Below are 18,837 nucleotides of genomic sequence, written 5' to 3'. Positions count from 1 at the left end.
TCTGAGCGTGTGTGTGAGCGAACAGTCAGCTGACAGGCATCATGTAGGAGAAGAGCGAGGCCCAGCAGGTGGGACCCAAACACGCACCGGAAAGGGGTTTATTGCACGACTCCCCCCCCCGCAGGAGTTCGAACCCCTGGCCTCCAGAGATGTAGAGTGCAGGAACGGAGGGGACCGAGATCAGTACTGGTGACCGGTACCGAACCGCTCACAGCCAAGCGCTCACTGTGGCTCCTCTGCGTTAGAATAAGAGTCGAGACCAAAGAAAGCGCCTCTGGGGAACCGAAAAAGCCACAGAAACCAGAACGCGTTGACCGCGTTTACACCGATCGTTACCCTGCTCGGTTCGCGTGCGTCCACACACACTCTGCCTTCGACGGGACAATAAGGTTCCCTCAGCACAAAGGCGGCAGGACTGTTTATTTGACAGCGGTGAGCACGCTAAAGTCAACGGCGAGAAGCCCGCCCGCGGAATCGAGTTACCGTGGGACGGTCAATAATTAAAAGGGGTCCTTTTCATTAGGACCGTGTCCCAGATGTGAGCGGAGCCAACGGACATCGCGGTCAATTTCAGCACACGCATTCATTTTTAAACACACAATTCTGCTCGGGACTAGAAACATCACGCTTCCAGGATAACCGCATTTGCGTTTGCAGGAGCTGCAGACGGGGAGGCGCGGAGCGGTTAACGCGCCGGCCCCTGCCAGTGTGACAACTGTCATGCGAAGATTCATTAGAAGCAGAAGGTTTCGTTAAGTGCAGTCACGACTATTTTGATTTGCTTCAGGGTGAACGACAACAAACACGGAGCGCGAAAGAACGAGCGGTCATCCGCTCTTTGTTAACACACCGAATCGCGTGATCGCAACACAGCGTGACGGTCGGCGAGGCTGTTGATACGAGAGCAACAGCCTAAGAGTTTGAGAGACGCCGTCGGTGCCAAAGTACCAGCGTAACAATCGGAGACGCTCCCGGAGTAACAATGCAGCACTCGGAGAGACTGTCAGTACAAGAGGAACAGTCAGAGACGCCGTCAATACGAGAGTAACTGCATAACAGCAATTGGGGACACTGGAAGCATGAGAGTAACAATGGAACGGTTCAACAGACATCAGCAGTACCGGAGTAACAGCATAATGTCAAAGAGACTGCGAGTACCAGTAACGGCACCATTATGGTCGGAGGAGACCGCCAAGTACCAGAGTAACGGCGTGACAGTATGAGGAGACTGCGAGTAGAGTAACAGCGTTACGGTCGGAGGAGACTGCAAGTAGAGTAACAGCATGACGGTAGGAGAGACTGCAAGTACCAGAGTAACAGCATGATGGTTCAACAGACATCATCGGTAACAGCATAATGTCAAAGAGACTGCAAGTACCAGTAACGGCACCATTATGGTCGGAGGAGACCGCAAGTACCAGAGTAACGGCGTGACAGTACGAGGAGAGCGCAAGTAGAGTAACAGCATGCCGTTGGGAGAGACTACGAGTACCAGAGTAACAGTGTGACAGTGGCAGGAGAGACCGCGAGTACCAGAGTAACAGCATGATGATGGTTCAACAGACATCATCGGTACCGGAGAAACAGCATAATGTCAGAGAGACTGCGAGTACCAGTAACGGCACCATTACGGTTGGAGGAGACTGCGAGTAGAGTAACAGCATGACGTTGGGAGAGACTGCAAGAAGTACCACAGACAGTAAAAGCGTGACAGTGGGAGAGGAGTCTCAGAGAACTAACTTAGGGTCATGAGCGTAGTGCCGGGGGCAGAGTGTAAAAGCGCGGCTGACTGTACAGTGTACCAGTGTACCAGTGTACCAGTGTAAAGAGACACAGCGAGACTCTCCACCACACAGACAGAGAGACAGACTGACTGAGTGCGCACAATCATTACTGTATGTTACACCGACCCCCCACAGAGAGGACCGCTTACCTTTATACCGCTCGAGCACGTCCTCGTACGCCTGTGCGAACTCCATCTCCTGGGAGCGGTTGGCGGGCAGCAACCCGGGTACGAAACCGGCCATGGCTCGTCCTCCTCGCTCGCGGCCCGATCGGGTCGGGTCGGGTCGGGTCGGGTCGGTGTCCCGCGAGTCAGTGTCCCCCTTGCTCGGGGTGGCGGTGCTGCTCTATCGCTCAGTCAGTCACTCAGTCAGTGAGTCAGTCAGTCAGTGCGCCGCACGCGGAGCTCCTGCCCGGTCAGCGGTCTCTCCGCAGACCGAGCGTGTCACCATGACCCGCGAGCGCCCGGAAAAGTGCAGTCAACGGAAACAGCGAGCACGCGCTCTCGCTCCTCACGCGACGAGACGAGACGAATCCGGCACCCTTAGCTTTATTGTCTCTTCGAGTCCCGCAAGCCGCGTCCGAACCGGCGAGCTCGTGTGTGTGTGCGCGCGCGCGCGTTCGCCGAGACCTGCGCCTGTGTCACTGGGGCGGGTACCGGGGGGGTGGGTCCTGGGGAGCGGAGCGCGCCTCCATCCCGCCCCTTCCCTTTGTCGGCGGCTCCTCCGCTCCGCGAGCAGCGGCGTAATGGCCTCCGCGTGCGTGCGTGCGCGTGCGCGTGCGCGGCTCCGCTTTTCCTCCTGCGCCGCTTTCCGTCCGGCGCGCGACGACTCATCACCGGGTCGACGGAGTACGGGGGGCCGAGAGAAGGGCTGCGTCGCCCCCCGGCGGCTGCGCGCAGAACTGCAGCGGGACGCCGCTCCGGGACGGCGCCGGTGCACGCGCAGACGGAGGTGCGTGCGCGGGCGGGCGCGCGCGCGTAACACTCGTGTTCTCTCACGCGAGGCGCGTCGCGAACGAGTCATTTACGGCCAGGCAAAGAACAGCAATAACAACAAAAAACGCGAACTGCGGTCACCATGGCAACAATGAACACGATCCTGCAAGTTGAACCGAGTTCTCTTCTCCGTTTAATCAAAACTGTCCCAACTAATTGATATGCCGGTGAAGTGAGGAAATCAGCCCCTCCCCTGTGTGCGCGCTAATCACTCGGCACCAGGAGTCGGCCTAGCTCGAGCAAAGTCACTGTTGTCCGTCCCCGTCCCTGTCCCACCTGTCCCACCCCTCCCATCGCCATGCACTCAGCAGCCAGGTGGTTCTTAAAGAGTACTATGGCAGCTGACAGGCACGAGAGCCGCGTCCCACCTGTGTCAGCGGGCGGCGGGTGGGGTCGGCGTCACCCCTGCGGAGGGTCTTCAAGAACAGGCAGGAGAGCTGAGAGCTGCGGTTACAGGTTCCAGAGCTGAACGCCAGAAGGAGAGCAGCTCTCGTACCTTGGACCGATGCGTTTGACCCTACCTGCTCCAGGAAAGCACTCAGCAGTCTGAAGTGCTCCAGGTCTCTATGGATTTCTTTAGCAGAAGAGTGGAATGTTGTTCCGTTTTTATTTGCCTATATGAATCTGTGTGTGTGGGTGTGCGTGTGATGTAAACACTCTGTTTCAAGAGCAAACGGCCCTCCGTGGGCCTGGACTGCTTACAGCAACATACCCGATGGGCTCAGACACCATGTTGGCGCAAGTATGAATGATGGGGTCATACGGGGTCTGGACCCTCATTCGGGGTAAAAAAACCAAGTGCGGACCCTCACTCGGGGTAAAGCGTTGAGTCTGGAGCCCACTCGGGTGGACACGCGCTCGGGCCTCTTCAGTGGGATACAGAGACGCCGCAGCTCCGGTGTCTTGTCCGGGTCAAGATGAATATTTCAACGCGACTACACGCCGCGAGACGAACCTCAAATGAATCCCGAGCGTCTCCTCCGATTGCCCCGCGTCCTTCTGGGTCTCCGAACACACACACACACTCACAGTACCGTCAGTCAAGTGGCTTCAGTTAAAAGCATCTCGGCAGTAACAAAGGCCGAGATGAAGAGTACGCCAATAAGTATTAATAAAACATGTACACATGAGCCCACAGGGAGTGTTCTCATGTTTCCAAAGGTGAGTAAGGCGAGACGCCTCATGGTGGACATCAGTCACCTGTTCACCCCCTGGAGAGAGGGGCATGGCCAAGGGATGGGGCTGCAGCCGGGCTCAGCGAGGGGACGCTGGGGACACTGGCGATACCACGCTGTTTACCACGGTGACCCTGCGCTGGACAAGCAGACACCGATGGATGGATGGACAGACAGATGGATATTAAATCCATATCGGGAAAAGTGTTGAAACCCCGGTCCAGCCAGTCCACCCCGACACGGCACTTAACTGTAGTGCAGGACATCAATACATCGCTGAGGATCGGGGAGGTATTTCCATCTGATCGTCGTGATCTAACAACCTTCCTCCAGAGCGACCCGCAATCGGAGGAGATGTTGCGCTGACGGCTCACGGTTCGGGCTGCTGTGTCATCAGGTCACTTTTGAATGAAATATGAATCATTCCTCCGTAGCGCAGCCGCCCGAACGGCACCAGGTGGAAGCGACCCGGCGCCCCCCGGCGGCGAGTCGCCCGCACCGCTGTCCTTCGTTCTTCCCCCGAGCCCCGGCCGGCGTCTGGTTCAGTGCCCCCTCGCGAGGCCCCGATGGCGGAGCAAAACGCCGAGCCAGAGCCCCCCCGTCAACTGGGGAGCGACACTTTCTCAGCCGCTGCACCGTCGCTGCACCTTCTCGAACCCGGAGCAGTTTCCGTGGGCTTTGGGGGGAGAGGGGGGTTCTTTCCGGATGGAGATGGATATGTGTGTGAGCGTGAGCCGGGCCTGTTCCCTGCGCATCGCTTACGTCCCAGACCACCCTAGACCCCCCCAGGGCAGTCCTTCCCAACCCAGTAAAGTGACAGGTGGCCGTGTTTATTCAGTCCTTGCCTTTCGTCTTCTGTCCCCTTTATTCTTTTATTCTTTTGTCCAGCCCCGCCCTCCCCACCCGCCTTCCATTTTAGCCCCGCCCCCTTCTCTTTATTACACTTCCTCTGCCTCTCGTCTCTTCCCCCCCTTTCACCCCTCGCCGCACCTTTCTCTGGCTCTCACATTAGCATTCACACGCACACACTCCTCCCCCGTATTTCAACATTTGTTTGTTTTTCTCCACATTTCCCTTTTCTGCTAGCCGGGGTCCTTCCCGCTCCTTCATAGCCATGGAAACGGGGCAACTCGGTGTCCCCATGGCAACAGGCAACGGCAAAACGGGGCCAGGAGTATCCTGGGAGCTGCCAGGAGGAAAATGGTGATGGCGATGGAGGCACCTTCTGGGACGGCTCCGCGTCCGAGCAGATAGAGACGGAACCCCCCCACCTCCCCCGGCTGGGACTGAGCACGACTGCTCTATTGTCACCTGCCGCGGACGCGTAGTTAAGGCTCTCGCTGGCGTCACTACGGTAAAATCTTAAGTGAGAAAAATTATACATTCTTTTTTTGTTATGATTCTGAAAGTCATGCTTGCGAGAACTCCAAAAAGTCTGGGGCCTGTTTGGGGAAATCCCATCGGTTGAAATTTGACACTGAAAGTGAAGAAGCACTATTTTTAAGTCTAGGAGTGAAAGTGTCTGGCGATTATGGAAAATACCACAGTAAACGCACACATTTGAACAATCCTCACCTACAGAGTGACTTGACAACCAAATTACACTCCCAGTGCCTAACATCCAGCCCTCCGCCTTCAGAAGATACCACGGAAAGCTATGAGCCGCGTTCGCACGACCACGCTGACCCGTTCCAGGCCTGCGCGGGTTCGTAGCCCGACAGAGAGCCGACACCGAAAGGCTATGAGATCAGGGCCCCCCCTCGCAAGGTCGCGACACCGTCGCACTGCTGCCACCGCTCCTTTCACACACACTCGCGCCGTAGTGGTGTGAGCGCACAAAGGTCGGTCCGGCGTCACGTGGAGTCGGGCTCGGCGGCTCTAAGCTACACGACCGATCCCACCCGGACACTCGGGCCCTCGTCGTTTCACCCGCCGTGCCGCTCGAGAGTTCAAGTTCCGTACTTCTGGACAAAGCAGCTGCGCGACCCTTCCGGTGACGTGTCCGACACCCCGTTGTCCCCCGTCGACTTCTCAGATAAGTCTTTATTTGATGTCTCTGCAAACAGCTCATGGATTCGACGCCACTCTGCTGGATGAGCCCATAACGAAAGTGAAACGCAGCACTTCTTCTTACGGGAAAACCCGTTAGATCTGCACTTGTGAGGGATGTGAGGCCGTGGCCACGGTACGAGGATTGTGCGCCGCCTTCCCCGGGGATTAAGTGTTTTTTTCCTCCTCGGTGGGAAGAAAAACGCTCGGTTGGTGCGGCTGTGGACGGGAGTCCTGCCGCCGAGGCCCGCGATGGCACCAAACGCAGCCTTGGTCCGACCAAACCAACGCGAACGGCGAACAATCCGGCCTCGGGTTTGTGTCCTGGTACCGCGAGAGACCGGATGCGCTTCGAGTACTGAAAACCACTACAAAGCAACGAGGCGTTCACCTCTCATTAGCCAATGGGAGCTCATATACCTGTAAGCAACCAATGGGAATTCAGAAATTATTTCCGCAACCAGCTGAAATACATACTGCTGTTAGCAGCCAATGGGAATTCATACTCCTGTCAGCAGCCAATAAGAACTGATTAATCTGTAGTCAGTCCGTTGGAAGCCCTAAATCTGCCAACAGCCAATGGGAGTTCAGAAATTATGTCGGCAACCAGGTTAAATACATACTTCTGTCAGCAACCAATGGGAATTCAGAAATTATTTCCGCAACCAGTTGAAATACATACTTCTGTCAGCAACCAATGGGAATTCAGAAATTATTTCCGCAACCAGTTGAAATACATACTTCTGTCAGCAGCCAATGGGAATTCATACTCCTGTCAGCAGCCAATAAGAACTGATTAATCTGTAGTCAGTCAGTTGGAAGCCCTATATCTGCCAACAGCCAATGGGAGTTCAGAAATTATGTTAGCAACCAATTCAAATACACATTACTGTCAGCAGCCAATAAGAAGTCATTCTTCAGTCAGCAGCCAGTAACAATTCATACACTTGGCAGCAGCCAATGAGAATTCAGAAATTATGTCGGCAACCAATTGAAACACACATTCCTGTCAGCGGGCAATAACAATTCATACACTTATCAGCAGCCAACGAGAACTTAGAAATCTCGGAGCAGCCAATAGGAGTTGACAGAGCCGGTCCCCGTGCTGACGCCTCTAAGTTGAGTGCAAACAGCCAAACCTCCACATCTGCACACATCTGCACACATCTGCACCTACCTGCAACGCGAACCACAGCCCGTTCGGCAGGGTCCAGAACCGAGCCCTGGCTCTTCCGCTTGCGCCGTTCGTGCTTAGCCAGGTTCCAGGGCAGCGTGTCTCCGACGGGTCCCGGCGGAGGGGCCGCCGGCCGAGGCGACTCCGATCCCGACCGCTCGCTGCGGAACGAGCGCTCGCTCAGGCTCTCCTCGTCCGAGGACGACATGGCGCCGGCGGACTGGGCCCGAGGGGCCGGGTAGGTTCGGATCGGGTCGGCGGAGTCCGGCGAGGGAGAGGGGGGAGAAAAAGAGAGGAGGAATCACGTGAAGGTGGGATCCGTCACTTTTCCCGTCCGGCTTTAACGAGAAGAACCTCGCGCGCGACGACGGCGAGAGGTGCATCGTGGGTCGTGTGCGCACCCCAACCAGACTGCTATGCTCGTCCACCTCTGCCAGCTTGGTGGTCCGACGCACGAAAGGTCCAAAATCAAAAGCGCCATCATTTTAGATTCTGGCGCCGACGTGGTGGAATGACCTTCCTCTCTCTCTCAGAACTGCTGAATCGCTCTCTGCATTTAAGAAGGGTCTCAGAACTCACCTCTTTGGGACTCACGTCTCCCCTTATCTTGTAAGGATGTGATAAATGTGTGTTTATGTTTAATACTTTTTTTTAATATCAATTTGTTGAATAATGAATAAACCTTTATGCAGCTGCTTATGTGATGTGTACTGGTTCATATGCTGGAATGTGAAAAATTGACTGTACTGTAGAATCACATGTCTGCATCCTAATCTCTCCTTCTGTTGATCTGATGTACTCTTTGTATTTTTCCTCCGAGATGCACGTCACTTTGGAGAAATGCATCTCCTAAATGTAGACGCGTGGAGGAGATCTCCTGGTGCAGACCTGTCCTTCAGACGAGGTGCTGAAATAACTGTCAGCGGAGTAATTTGCTTTGGAATAAATCGTCTGCTGCTAGATAATGGGAGCAGACGACACGGAACCGGGCAGCCGAGTCACTCGTAGGACCGCGAGCCGCTAAGAAGCCCCCGCAGGGGGTCTCTAATCACAGCCAAAGGTCCCACTGATGACGGCGAGGGAACACAGCCGGAGCAGCGGAAGGGAAGAGGGACCCTTGGGAACCCTGAGAGATGGTTCTCTGTCCATCACGCCGTCCCTCTCGAGTCGCGGACGCCAGAGGACAGATCTTGTCTCAGCACCGCAGCCGCCTGATCCCGGTGCTCTGCTCTCCTGTTCTTCTCACTCGCACACTCTCACGCGGCGCAGGATCCATTGCGATCCCCCAAACTCCGCTCCATGGCGGACAACAAATTCATCGCCACGGCGACCCACAGCCCCCCCCCCCCCCCCCCCCCCAAGAAACAGATGTGCAACCGTGAGCGGGAACCGCAGCTCTTCTCACCGTCCCGCAGAACGTCTGGGTGCGGTCGCCAGCGGAGCGCCTGTGTCAACCAGAGGTTTCGTGTTCGGATGACGGTGCTCCAGAGGACGGCGCATGATTCAAATTCCTCTGGTGCAACAAACAGCTGTGGCTGCGGGTTAAAAACACGCAGCTGACACCGATTTCTATTTTAAAGTGACGACCTTGCGCTCCGATTGGCCGCCACCAGCCGGAACGGCAGCTTTATAGCGCTTCCTGTGGTTTACATGTGTTTATTTAGCAGACGCTTTTTTCCAAAGTAGTATTATCAGCCCACGCACCTTATTCACCGTGGTGACTTACACTGCTAGATACACTACTTACACTGGGTCACTCATCCATACATCAGCGGAACACACTCTCTCTGTCACTCACACACGATGGGGGAACGTGAACAGCGTGTCTTTGGACTGTGGGAGGAAACCAGAGCACCCGGAGGAAACCCATAAAGAGAACATCCAAGCTCCACACGGACTGAGTGGGGATCGAACTCACTTCCTCTCGCACCACCCAGGCGCAGTGAGACAGCAGCCCTACTGACGTGGGTAGGGAAAGGGTAAGAGCGGTCGAGTCAAAGTCGACTCTTGGCGACCGCTAGTGCGGATTTCGCGGTAAAGGAGGGTACGGAAGTGGTCTTTGTACTGCTGAAGGAAACCCACGTGAACACACTCAGAGCCAGAATTGAGGGGAGCTACCGATGAGACTCCAGGCCCACCTGCTGAGCCTCCGTGCGCAGCAGTGACTCGGAGACTCTGCTAATTGTGACGGTTCTGACTGAGCGAAGGACTGATTGGAGCCCTTCAGTGAGCTATTGGCTGCTGTCGTGATTTATTGACGATTCTCATGGGGGGGGGTGCAAACACAGTCAATCAGAAACACTAAGAAAAACTTTAATAAGCTCTATTACAAAACACATATATATGCAGTACTAAATAATCATCATCTGCATGAAAAATGAGTTGCAGTTGTGGCCTTAATGGAAGAACAAACACTGATCTGACATTCATTCATTTATCGGACACTTTTCTCCAAAGTGACTTACAGTGTTAAGCTACTTACAGTTATTTACCCATTTATACAGCTGGGTAATTTTACTGGAGCAATTTAGGGTAAGTACCTTGCCCGAGGGTACCACAGCCGAAGGGGGGATTCAAACTGGGCCCTTCCAGCGTGGGGTCGCAGCTCTAACCACTATGCCACCTGCCTACCATCTCAAGCAGGGATCCCCCGTTCCCTTGGATTTGACCATACACCCTCTCCCCTGAGTGCTCTGCCACCTCTTTCCTCTTTCCGGGGGGGGGGGAGCAGGAAGGGGTCAAACACACCCTCTGTCTGCAGCATTGGATCCGTTCCTCCTGCCCTGCTGCTCCCCGACAGCTCGCTCGCTCAGTGGGGGCCCAGTTATAAATAGAGGTTGAGCGGAACCGAACGCTACACTGTCACCGTACCGCGGTACCAATATACGGTCTGAACGGAAAATGCATCATCATTATGGTAAAACGAACAATTATGCCGTCGTTTCTTTCTTGCTCCGTCTTTCCGCCTGCTAGAGTGTAAAGGGTGAGACTCGCACAGTCCAGAGGGGGGGTTTCAGTGCAGATTCTCACACCTTCCACTGACCCACGCTGTCGCCGTTCACCAGGCTGCCCGTTCATTAGTCAAGACGCCACCTGCTGGTGCCGAGTACTTGGTGCTCTCAGGCTGACAGATGCAGCATTCGAGGTGACAGCCCATTGCCCCCCGCCTCCCCAGAGCATGTGGCCCAGCCCAGATGAACTTGCCAGATGATCTGGGGCCAGCGCTCCCGCCCGCTTCGCGTCAGCCTGACCCTGAGCATTCATGACACGCCGCCACGATGCGACGCCCACGCAGAGCACACACACACACACACACACACACACACACACACACACACACACACACACACACAAATGCGCTGAGCCCTGCACTGGTTGGCTGCTGCTTATTCGACGCTTTCAGAGGGAGGCAGGCTGAGCGTTATGAGAGCTCATTATGTGTCTGGCACGGAGCATCAATGACAGACCGACTGTCCAATCAGAAATAACATGCTGACATGCCCCCCCCCACCCGCACCGACAGCACCTCTGAATCCAGACAGGGCAGCTGACCTAGCAGTCAAACCCGATCCCCAGGGCCGTCCCTTGGCTGAGGCTGACGGTTTGAGAGCAGGAAGTGTTCTGAGGAATGACACCCAGATGGACCGGGAGGGTTCGGGGGTTGGGGGGGGGCATCACCATCATCCAACTTGGCCATCTCAGCTGTTAAGAACGAACTGGCGCCGGGTTCGAGTGACACGCTTCGTAGCGGCTCGGCTTTGAGAAGAGACGGTTCAGTCGGTCCTCAGAATGACTGACAGTTCCGTGCTGGGTTGGGGGGGGGGTCACACCTGGAGGAAGCACACATCCCACCTGGACAAGTGTTTCCTGTTCAGGGAATGTTTATGTCCTGCCTGCCCACCGACCCCCCCACCCCCCGCAACACGTCTCCCACCATCTGGTCACCATCACAGAGAGTCCAGTCAGTACCGCTCCTCCAGCCAAAGGCTGCCCTGTGCTGCTCACCTGCACCAGGTGGGGTGGTGATGGGGGGGGGGGGGGGCGTCAGGGGTCCTGGATGATGTGCTGTTGGGGTGTGATGATGCAGTGATGTGACTGAATGATGATGCAATAAAACGATGATGATGATGACGGGATGTGCGGGGGGGGGGGTCCATCGGGGCGGAGGACTGGACAAAGACGCGCGCCCGCTGTCTCGCCTTGCATTTCATATTTCCCACCGCACTGAGAGGGTGTGGATTAGAAAATCACACACAGACACACTCTGCTACAGAGGCCATTGAGTAAAAAAAACCTGAATCACACCCGATCGTTTGTCTCGAAGCGGAGATGGGGGGAGGGGTTCCTGCACGCGCGCTGGACGGGGGTCCTCATCGCCCGGTCTTAACGAATCATATATATTATTATAATACTTGAGAACAGGGCAATGAATAATCGTGTTAAAAAATTCCGTCCATCAAGCCGGGTGAACAAATCAAGACTGCGTTCCGGTCACACCTCCGCTCACTGACACTCTCTCTGGCACACACACACACACACACACACACACGCACGCACGCGCTCGCTCGTGTCGTGTCCGGCACCCCTGCGTGTGACACTCCGTGACACTGGTGCTGCGGACCGCCGAGAGACACGCGGCCGATGAGGACCCCCGTCCCTCCGAGCGGCTCCTTCTTTGTCCGCGAGCGCGGAGGGAACAGCGCGTCGCGTCCAGCCGCGTCTCTCCGCGCGTCACCGCGGACACGGTGGACACACGGTGGACGCACAGTGGACACAATGTAACGGCGCGGCGCGGACAGGAGCGCCACTGACTGTCACGGTGGACGGATACCGAGGAAGCGGAGAGCGGAGGACTCGAGCGAACGGAACCGATCCGGTCACGTCGTTTCCCACGGACGGGAGGGAATAATAATAATAATAATAATAATAATATCACACAAAGATAGACTCACACAATGACTGACGGGCGAACGGTACACGTCGCGCGCGCGCACACACAGACACACTCACACTCACGCGCGCCGTTTGCGTCGCGTCGCCCCGATCGAGACCTCTTACTTACCGGGTGGCGGCGGTCCTCGCTGCGCTGCTCCGAGACAGGGTACAAACGGTGTACGGACAGGGTACCGGAGATGCTACGTCCCCCCGAGCGCGTCTGTTCGGGCGGCACGCGGGGCCTGAGAGAGGGGCGGGGCGGGGCGCTGGTGGGGGGGAAGCAACCGGGAGGAGCGCCGAGGTTCGGGAATATGGCTGTTGGAGCCCCGCGATCTCACAGTCACAGTACCAGCCCCCCCCTCCCCCACGCGCGTTTTTGTGTGTGTGTGTGTGTGTGTGTGTGTGTGCGCGCGCGCGCGTGCGCATCCCCCCCCACTCATCCATCGCGACCCTTTGCACGGGAACAGAGGTTCAGCGTCCCGGATGCACCCTCTGTCTGCTTGCCCTGCTGCCTCGCACGAGACGCCATCCATCCACCGTGTCCAGATGGGGGACTGTGGTGAAAGGAGCGCGGTCACGGCGGTCCCTGTAACATCTCCTACTATTAATAATAGTGGCATTAAATAATATCATGGTACTAATCTGTTCACGTCTTCTTGTTTTTCCTTTCAGACCCCTCTACTCACACACACACACACACACAGTGACCGTGGACATGATGCTAGAACTCATTCACTGCTCTCTGTCCACGAGGTTCTAATCATGTGTTCAGACCGAGTCCAAAGGGGTGTGTACGAGCAGGTGCGATGTTGAGGAGTGAGAGCTCAGGGCAGGAGAGGACCACCGGTCAGCAGCAGGTATTGTCGGCACCTCGCAGCTCCTGGGCTGTGGGTTTGCGTGTTCTCTCCCTTCACGTGAGTTTCCCCCTGGTGCTCTGGTTTCCTCCCACAGTCCAAAGACATGTTTCAGGTGAAGTGGTCGCTCTTAAATTGCGCGTGTGGGTATATGTGTATGTTGATGGCCCGGTGATGGTCGGAGTGCACCATGCCTCTGACTCGCTGTGCTTGCAGACCATCACGACCAGGTCCGAATCCACAACCCAGGAACTATGAGGCACTAGTGCTACCTGCTGCGCCACCTACCTGAAGCTGTATTGTTCCAGACTGTAACTGGACGGTGTTCTGGCCCCCGCTCTGCCCCGTGACAGACCGAGATGCCGCGGTCATAGTCACGGTCACTGTTCAGGATCGCTGCCTGTCAATGACCCACTGTACGATCCATCCCTCTCAGGATACCCTTAAGCGTGACCTCATTTTCAGTAGAAACGCAGGGTAACTGACGAAAAGCCAACAAACACCATGTCCAAAATTAGTGTGAGAATGTTAAATTCCACAGCTAATCCACTTATGGCCCAAATCAGCAGTACGAGGTCACGGAAAACATGTTCTTTGGCCTGTTGGTTCCTTCTCCAAGCACATGTCAAGTGTGAACGTTCAACAGACCCCTTTACACTGCAGCTTAAAATCCCGTGACCCCCCCATGACCTCCCACTGCCCATTTGCGCTGGATTCCATCTCATTTATAAATAATGAAGTGCAGCTTGGATCTTTCCTCGATCTTCTTCCCAGACGTTCACACCGCGGACCTTAAAATTAGACTCATTATTTCGTTAAGACTCACATTGATCTGGAACATGCGGAGCGACACATTCGGTTTGAAAGGCCACTGAAATGACACCCATCTAAGAAGAGGAAGAAAGTTGAATCACGGGAGCCGCAGTTCCACCGTTCGAGAGTGAAGCCTCACCTGGATGTTGGATCAAAGCCACTGATCAACTGAGAAAGAACACCTGAGGACTGTTCGCACACAACTGGAGCCATCGCGTGGACACAAAACATCACCAGACACACACATAAAGGTTTCTAGTCAAATATCAGATTCACTTTTACGGCAAAGTGAAGGCCTGAAACTGTGTGATGGGATGTGATGTGATGTGAAAAGGATTGTTTTCCCGTCCGAGGTACCGGTGTCTATCTGCGCTGGAGTCAGGATGGGTCAAAAATCATGATACAACCACACAGAACATCATTTATTTCACTGAAAGAGCGACAAATCGTCACTCAGGACAGCCGCTCACCTACTTGTGCTCACTTTTGTCACAAGTCACATGTGAGGGACAGATGAGGACTGAGTAAACTGTTCTGAAAGGACAGCATCACCACAGGGAAATCAAGCAAATTTTTCAAAAAGCAGAACCACTCCGTTGTGTTGGTTGGGGGGGTGTAATAAACCATCACTTCTGGCTGGACAAAAACACAGGGCATTGAATTTGCGAATTTTCCCTTTTTTACCATGTTAACACCACAGTCTGCTTCCTAAAGGTTTTTGCTCTTTGACAAATCTAGCAGTTCTGGGAAATTCTATGCAGATAACTGCTTATAAATGTGTCTTCTCAACAACACAGAGCAGAGTAACGATCATGAATAAAAATAAACAGTCCTGCACAGGGTTTTTCACGTGTCCACTCATTGCTTTGCCTTCCACCTCTCCATCACCCCCCCGATCCCAAACCAAAAATATTAAGTTGTGGTAAGTCATATTTTCTTTATTTTCATAAATGGAACAGAAAGGACAGATAAGTACTACATACAAGTCTGAGCCCCAACATTCTCCTGTGAGCTCGAAACATCACTGCACATGTTCCCTGGGGGGTCAGAGACCAGGGGTCCGATGTCACCAGACATCCAGATCACGGCCGCATTTCCTCCTTGCCAGTGTGGTGGTTTGGGGGCGTGTATGATCCCTCCTTCATCAGTTTGTCCCGCTGAGTCCGTATCTCGTATAGGCGCTTGTGCTGTGGAGGGACAGGACGTGAGAACACACACGCACACCAGACCCAACATGCACCACAATCTTTAGTATGCGTAAAAGTCCACCGAAATCAGAGGTGGCTCACTGGTTAAAACAAACACCTTGCAAGTGAAGGACCAGAGTTTGCAACACCCCTCCACTGTACTCTCCTTAAGCACAAGTACAGTGATAACCTGCCTGACGCTGCCCTGTTTAGAGCCCTTTTGCTGTACTGTTCATGACAGTGGAAGTGGTGCACTCTCCCCATGGTAAGGACAGCATCACATAAAACACCAGTTATTTAGCATTCATATGCTCCTTCCTATGCGTTTGTGTGGCAGCCCAGCAGTTTCAGTGCTGCGAGTTGCCACCAGGAGCCCTTTATTCACAGTCCAGTTGTGTGATGTGCCTCATGCTCCCTGTGTGCTTTCAGATCAGCGACGCTAAAGGAGTGAGTAGATGCTGCTGTCCGTGTGCAGCGGCTCAGTGTTCTGTGGTAGGTAGCTGCAAAATCAAAGAATCACAGCAGAGGGAGAGAGTAACACTCAGCTGGGGACTCTGAGCACTCTCCCCAGATCCAACTTACAGCAATTACTCTTGCACGCTGAAGTCGCATACGCACTTCACGAATAAAGCCGATGCTGCGTTACACCACTTGTTTGCCAGATCATCCTACCACCAGCAAACTTAAACATTGTGTCCATTCCACAAGATGGGAAAAAAGACAAAACATCTTCATATCACCCACATATGACCCAATGTTGAACCACTTCACCTCCCCTGTAACAGCGACACATCTGCAGTGCAGGGCATTCTTGCTCAGCAGTTCTGTACTGTCCATAGGTTCCCGGTTATTAGACAGGACCCCGTTTAACATAAGCAGTCCTTGAAACTAAACAGAGAAAAGGTTATGAAATTCATTCTTGTTAGTGTCCTGTGTTACAAAAAAGGTGATTCTTGTTCTACAGTATTTGTATTTTCATTAATCTAATAAAATGCTATAATGACCCCATTTAGCTCTGCATTGGTTAGTGCTCTACGTTCTACTCACGTCTTAAGTTTTACGAGGGGCATTACTGCTCTCACCCTGTACCGATCCAGTAAACAAATCCCAGCTGTGACACTTTTACTCACAATATCTTATCTAACATTGTCACTTTGGACAAAAGTGTCTGCTAAATAAAGGTTAATAATCTCTGGTGGCCAAAGTTATTAAATTGGTCTGAGCACTACTTGAAATTGCACCAAGCAACATACTAATGAATAAATGGATAAACAAGTACAGTGACACAGAACAGTCTCGAAACTAAACATAACTCTCCAACACTGATTTAAGCACCAAACTACCTATGGTTTGTCAAAATGCTGATCAGAAAATGAAAGGGTTTCACACCTTTCTAATACACTCTCCTACAAGTCAATTACAGCTGAACCTCGACTGTCACGGGTTTAACTTTTGCGGATTTGATTATTCGTGAGTTGGCCATCAATAATTAAATTCTTTTGGAGTTTTGCGGGCTACTGTAGAAAAAAAAAATCGCAGACGATACACATACATTAGAAAATGGAAAGAAACTAAAAAGCTTACTAAGTCATAAATGCATAAAATACATGTATTAATCTATTTTATCATTTCCTACCATAAATTTATACACAAATTACAAAAATAAAAAAAATTTTGTAAAAAGTTTCAGTGCGCTAAAGAAATGCGGACGACACACTCTGGGGACATCCAATATATAAAACATACTGTTGCAGTACAGTGTATTGTTTTACTTTGTGTGTTAAATATGGTCAACAGTATTAAGAGTTAAGGTGTGGGGCCTAGACATATTTGTAGTTTTTCCATATTCGTAGGGCTCCTGCTCCCCTAACCCCCGTGAATGTGGAGGCCCGACTGTACTTTTTGAACAGCAACGCACCACAAGACAGGATTCTTTGCAACACAAAGAAAGAAACGTGAGGAGCAGTGGGATCTGCCACCCTGCAGGAGCCCACATGGCAGTCAATCAGCACAGCCTGACCAAACAACACTTCCCAACCCTCAGTGTTTCACAGCTGATAGAACCACCTGCAAAGAAGCACAAACCTGACAACCACCACACTGAGCCACCAGATGTGAAGCAGCACTTTGGGAGCTCTGGGAGAAGCAGCCATGTTGCGGGACTCCCTGATGATGCAGCACACAGAGAAGGGAGGGCTGCGGACTCACCGTTTTCTGCCTGTGCATGCACTCGTAGAAATCATCGAACTCTAACTTGCACTCCTTTCCGGCGCGGGTTTGCCCGATGCTGTGCGCACATTCGATCCACTCCTTCTCGAAGGCATGGCAGCGGGAGGCTCGCTGGTACGGCTGCGGACCGCTCTGGGCCAGCATCCAGCGGTCAATGTTCACACCCAACTTCGCCTGCAGGTCCACGAAAGGCATGGCTCTGCTGGGCACAAATGGGCTTTATGTCAGGGCACCACTGCTGTCAACTAGAGATGCAAAATCTCTGTCCTCCAGTCTTTTATTGCAACCAGCAACGTTCATGTATTTTCTCAGTCAAACTACAAGGAGAAGTTCTGGGAATACCAGAGGCCTGCATTTACCACTGAATGTGGGATCAGTGGATTGTCCTGCTTCAGTGCTTGGCACGAAGACCTGAGTGAGAGCAAAACCACACTGACAGCACAAACACAACTGGCCACGCCGGTGTGAGCAAAGCAAAGCGAACTGATAGAAAAGGACAGCGGAGCGGCTGCTGCTCAGTCAAAGGATTCAGGGTCGAACTTCACCTCCTGCTTCAGCAAGCTAACTCAATAGGACAGTATATTATTACCCCACCGTGTGTAAAATGGTGGTAACTCTGCCGAGTCGCGACAAGCAACAATTACAGCAGCAGGGATGGATGCAAAAATTCACCAGCCAACAGTGTCCCTACCGAATGTCCACGGAAATATCATTTAAATATTCCAACATTTCCGTCAAATTAGCAACCAAAAACTGTGCTACATAATCATGCTAATTCAGAACGATGATGATGATGATTGACTGAACGTGAATTGACATTCCCAAAACACCGAGTGCAACAGACGACAAACGTTTGAAACGTTTTGGGATGGATGGAGATATATATATATATACACACACGATAATTTTTACCACGCAAAGAGATAGTTAACATAAAGGTGCGGAGCCGAAAAACGGAGGTGTTTAGCAGTATCTACCTGGTCAGTTTCAGGACAGGTTTATAACCTTCCGCTCACTTCCGGCCGTTTCCGGCAAATTGCGGCTGTGCCGTAAAGCGCGACGTCGCCTCACTTACAGCAGTGTCGTAAAACCCGACTGCTGTGGCGTTTGTCGTCAGGCGGCGCACTTTGATTGTGGAAAAGTACTTTGCGTCTTACGTTTATCAGAGAATTAATTACCAATACTGATACAACATTGTTACGTACTATAAGGTCGCCTTTGGTACACTTAAAATGTTGCAGAGTGTGGAAGCGTTAGTGTGTGGTTTGGAGGCCGTACAACTCAACTGACTATGAACCAAAAACCACCCGGTGCTGACGATCAACCGACCAACCATTGTCCACAACCGCTCGTCCTGAGCGGGGGCACAGCGAGCTGGGGTCTAGCCCAGCAACGGGGGGCGTGAGGGACGCATCCAGGATGGGACGCCAGTCTGCTGCAAGGCACCCCAAGCGGGACTCGAACCCCAGACCCACCGCACCACCGCGCTCCCTGGTCCCGACGAGCACTTCACTCGATATAAGCTACGTACAAACTATTCTGCTGGACTCGGTTCGGAACTGGGTGTGAATCCGGCTTACTCTGTGTGAACTTCGCATAGCGTTCTCACCATGACCCCGTGGGTTTCCCCTGGTTGCTCTGG

General features: G+C 53.2%; 2 protein-coding genes across 10 annotated transcripts in view; both read right to left on the bottom strand.

Moving 5' to 3' along the window:
• Window positions 1–12,462, bottom strand: part of macf1a (microtubule actin crosslinking factor 1a) — a 125,320-nt gene extending 112,858 nt beyond the window's left edge. For all 8 annotated transcript variants that reach the window (XM_029248252.1, XM_029248260.1, XM_029248253.1 and 5 more), the window contains exons 1-2: window positions 12,240–12,462; window positions 7,181–7,397 (exon numbers count right to left, since the gene is read on the bottom strand). In XM_029248252.1, the coding sequence (XP_029104085.1) occupies window positions 7,181–7,385 (205 nt within the window). In that variant the 5' untranslated portion in view covers window positions 7,386–7,397; window positions 12,240–12,462. The remainder of the gene's footprint in view (window positions 1–7,180; window positions 7,398–12,239) is intronic.
• A 2,240-nt stretch (window positions 12,463–14,702) lies between these two features.
• On the bottom strand, window positions 14,703–18,238 carry ndufs5 (NADH:ubiquinone oxidoreductase subunit S5). 2 transcript variants are annotated; one of them, XM_018759855.1, is made up of 3 exons: window positions 18,173–18,238; window positions 17,175–17,394; window positions 14,703–14,966 (listed from the first exon to the last, which is right to left on the bottom strand). In XM_018759855.1, exons 2-3 carry the CDS (start codon window positions 17,388–17,390, stop codon window positions 14,862–14,864), a joined length of 321 nt encoding a protein of 106 aa, XP_018615371.1. In that variant the 5' UTR covers window positions 17,391–17,394; window positions 18,173–18,238; the 3' UTR covers window positions 14,703–14,861. The 2 variants fall into 2 exon arrangements, with proteins under 2 accessions (XP_018615371.1, XP_018615372.1); XM_018759856.1 differs by having other exon boundaries at window positions 17,175–17,397; window positions 18,173–18,232.
• Between the last annotated feature and the right edge of the window lie 599 nt (window positions 18,239–18,837).

This window comes from Scleropages formosus, chromosome 23 (assembly GCF_900964775.1).
Source record: "Scleropages formosus chromosome 23, fSclFor1.1, whole genome shotgun sequence".
In the NCBI taxonomy this organism is placed as follows: Eukaryota; Metazoa; Chordata; class Actinopteri; order Osteoglossiformes; family Osteoglossidae; genus Scleropages; species Scleropages formosus.
This window is presented reverse-complemented; position numbering and strand designations above follow the sequence as displayed.

What these genes read in the sequence shown, in the direction of transcription:
- ndufs5 (XM_018759855.1), bottom strand. Translation starts at nt 17,390, where the DNA reads ATGCCTTTCGTGGACCTGCAGGCGAAGTTGGGTGTGAACATTGACCGC. An exon ending in GCATGCACAGGCAGAAAACG is followed by an intron (nt 14,967 to 17,174) that starts GTGAGTCCGCAG and finishes GTCCCTCCACAG; the next exon opens with CACAAGCGCCTATACGAGAT.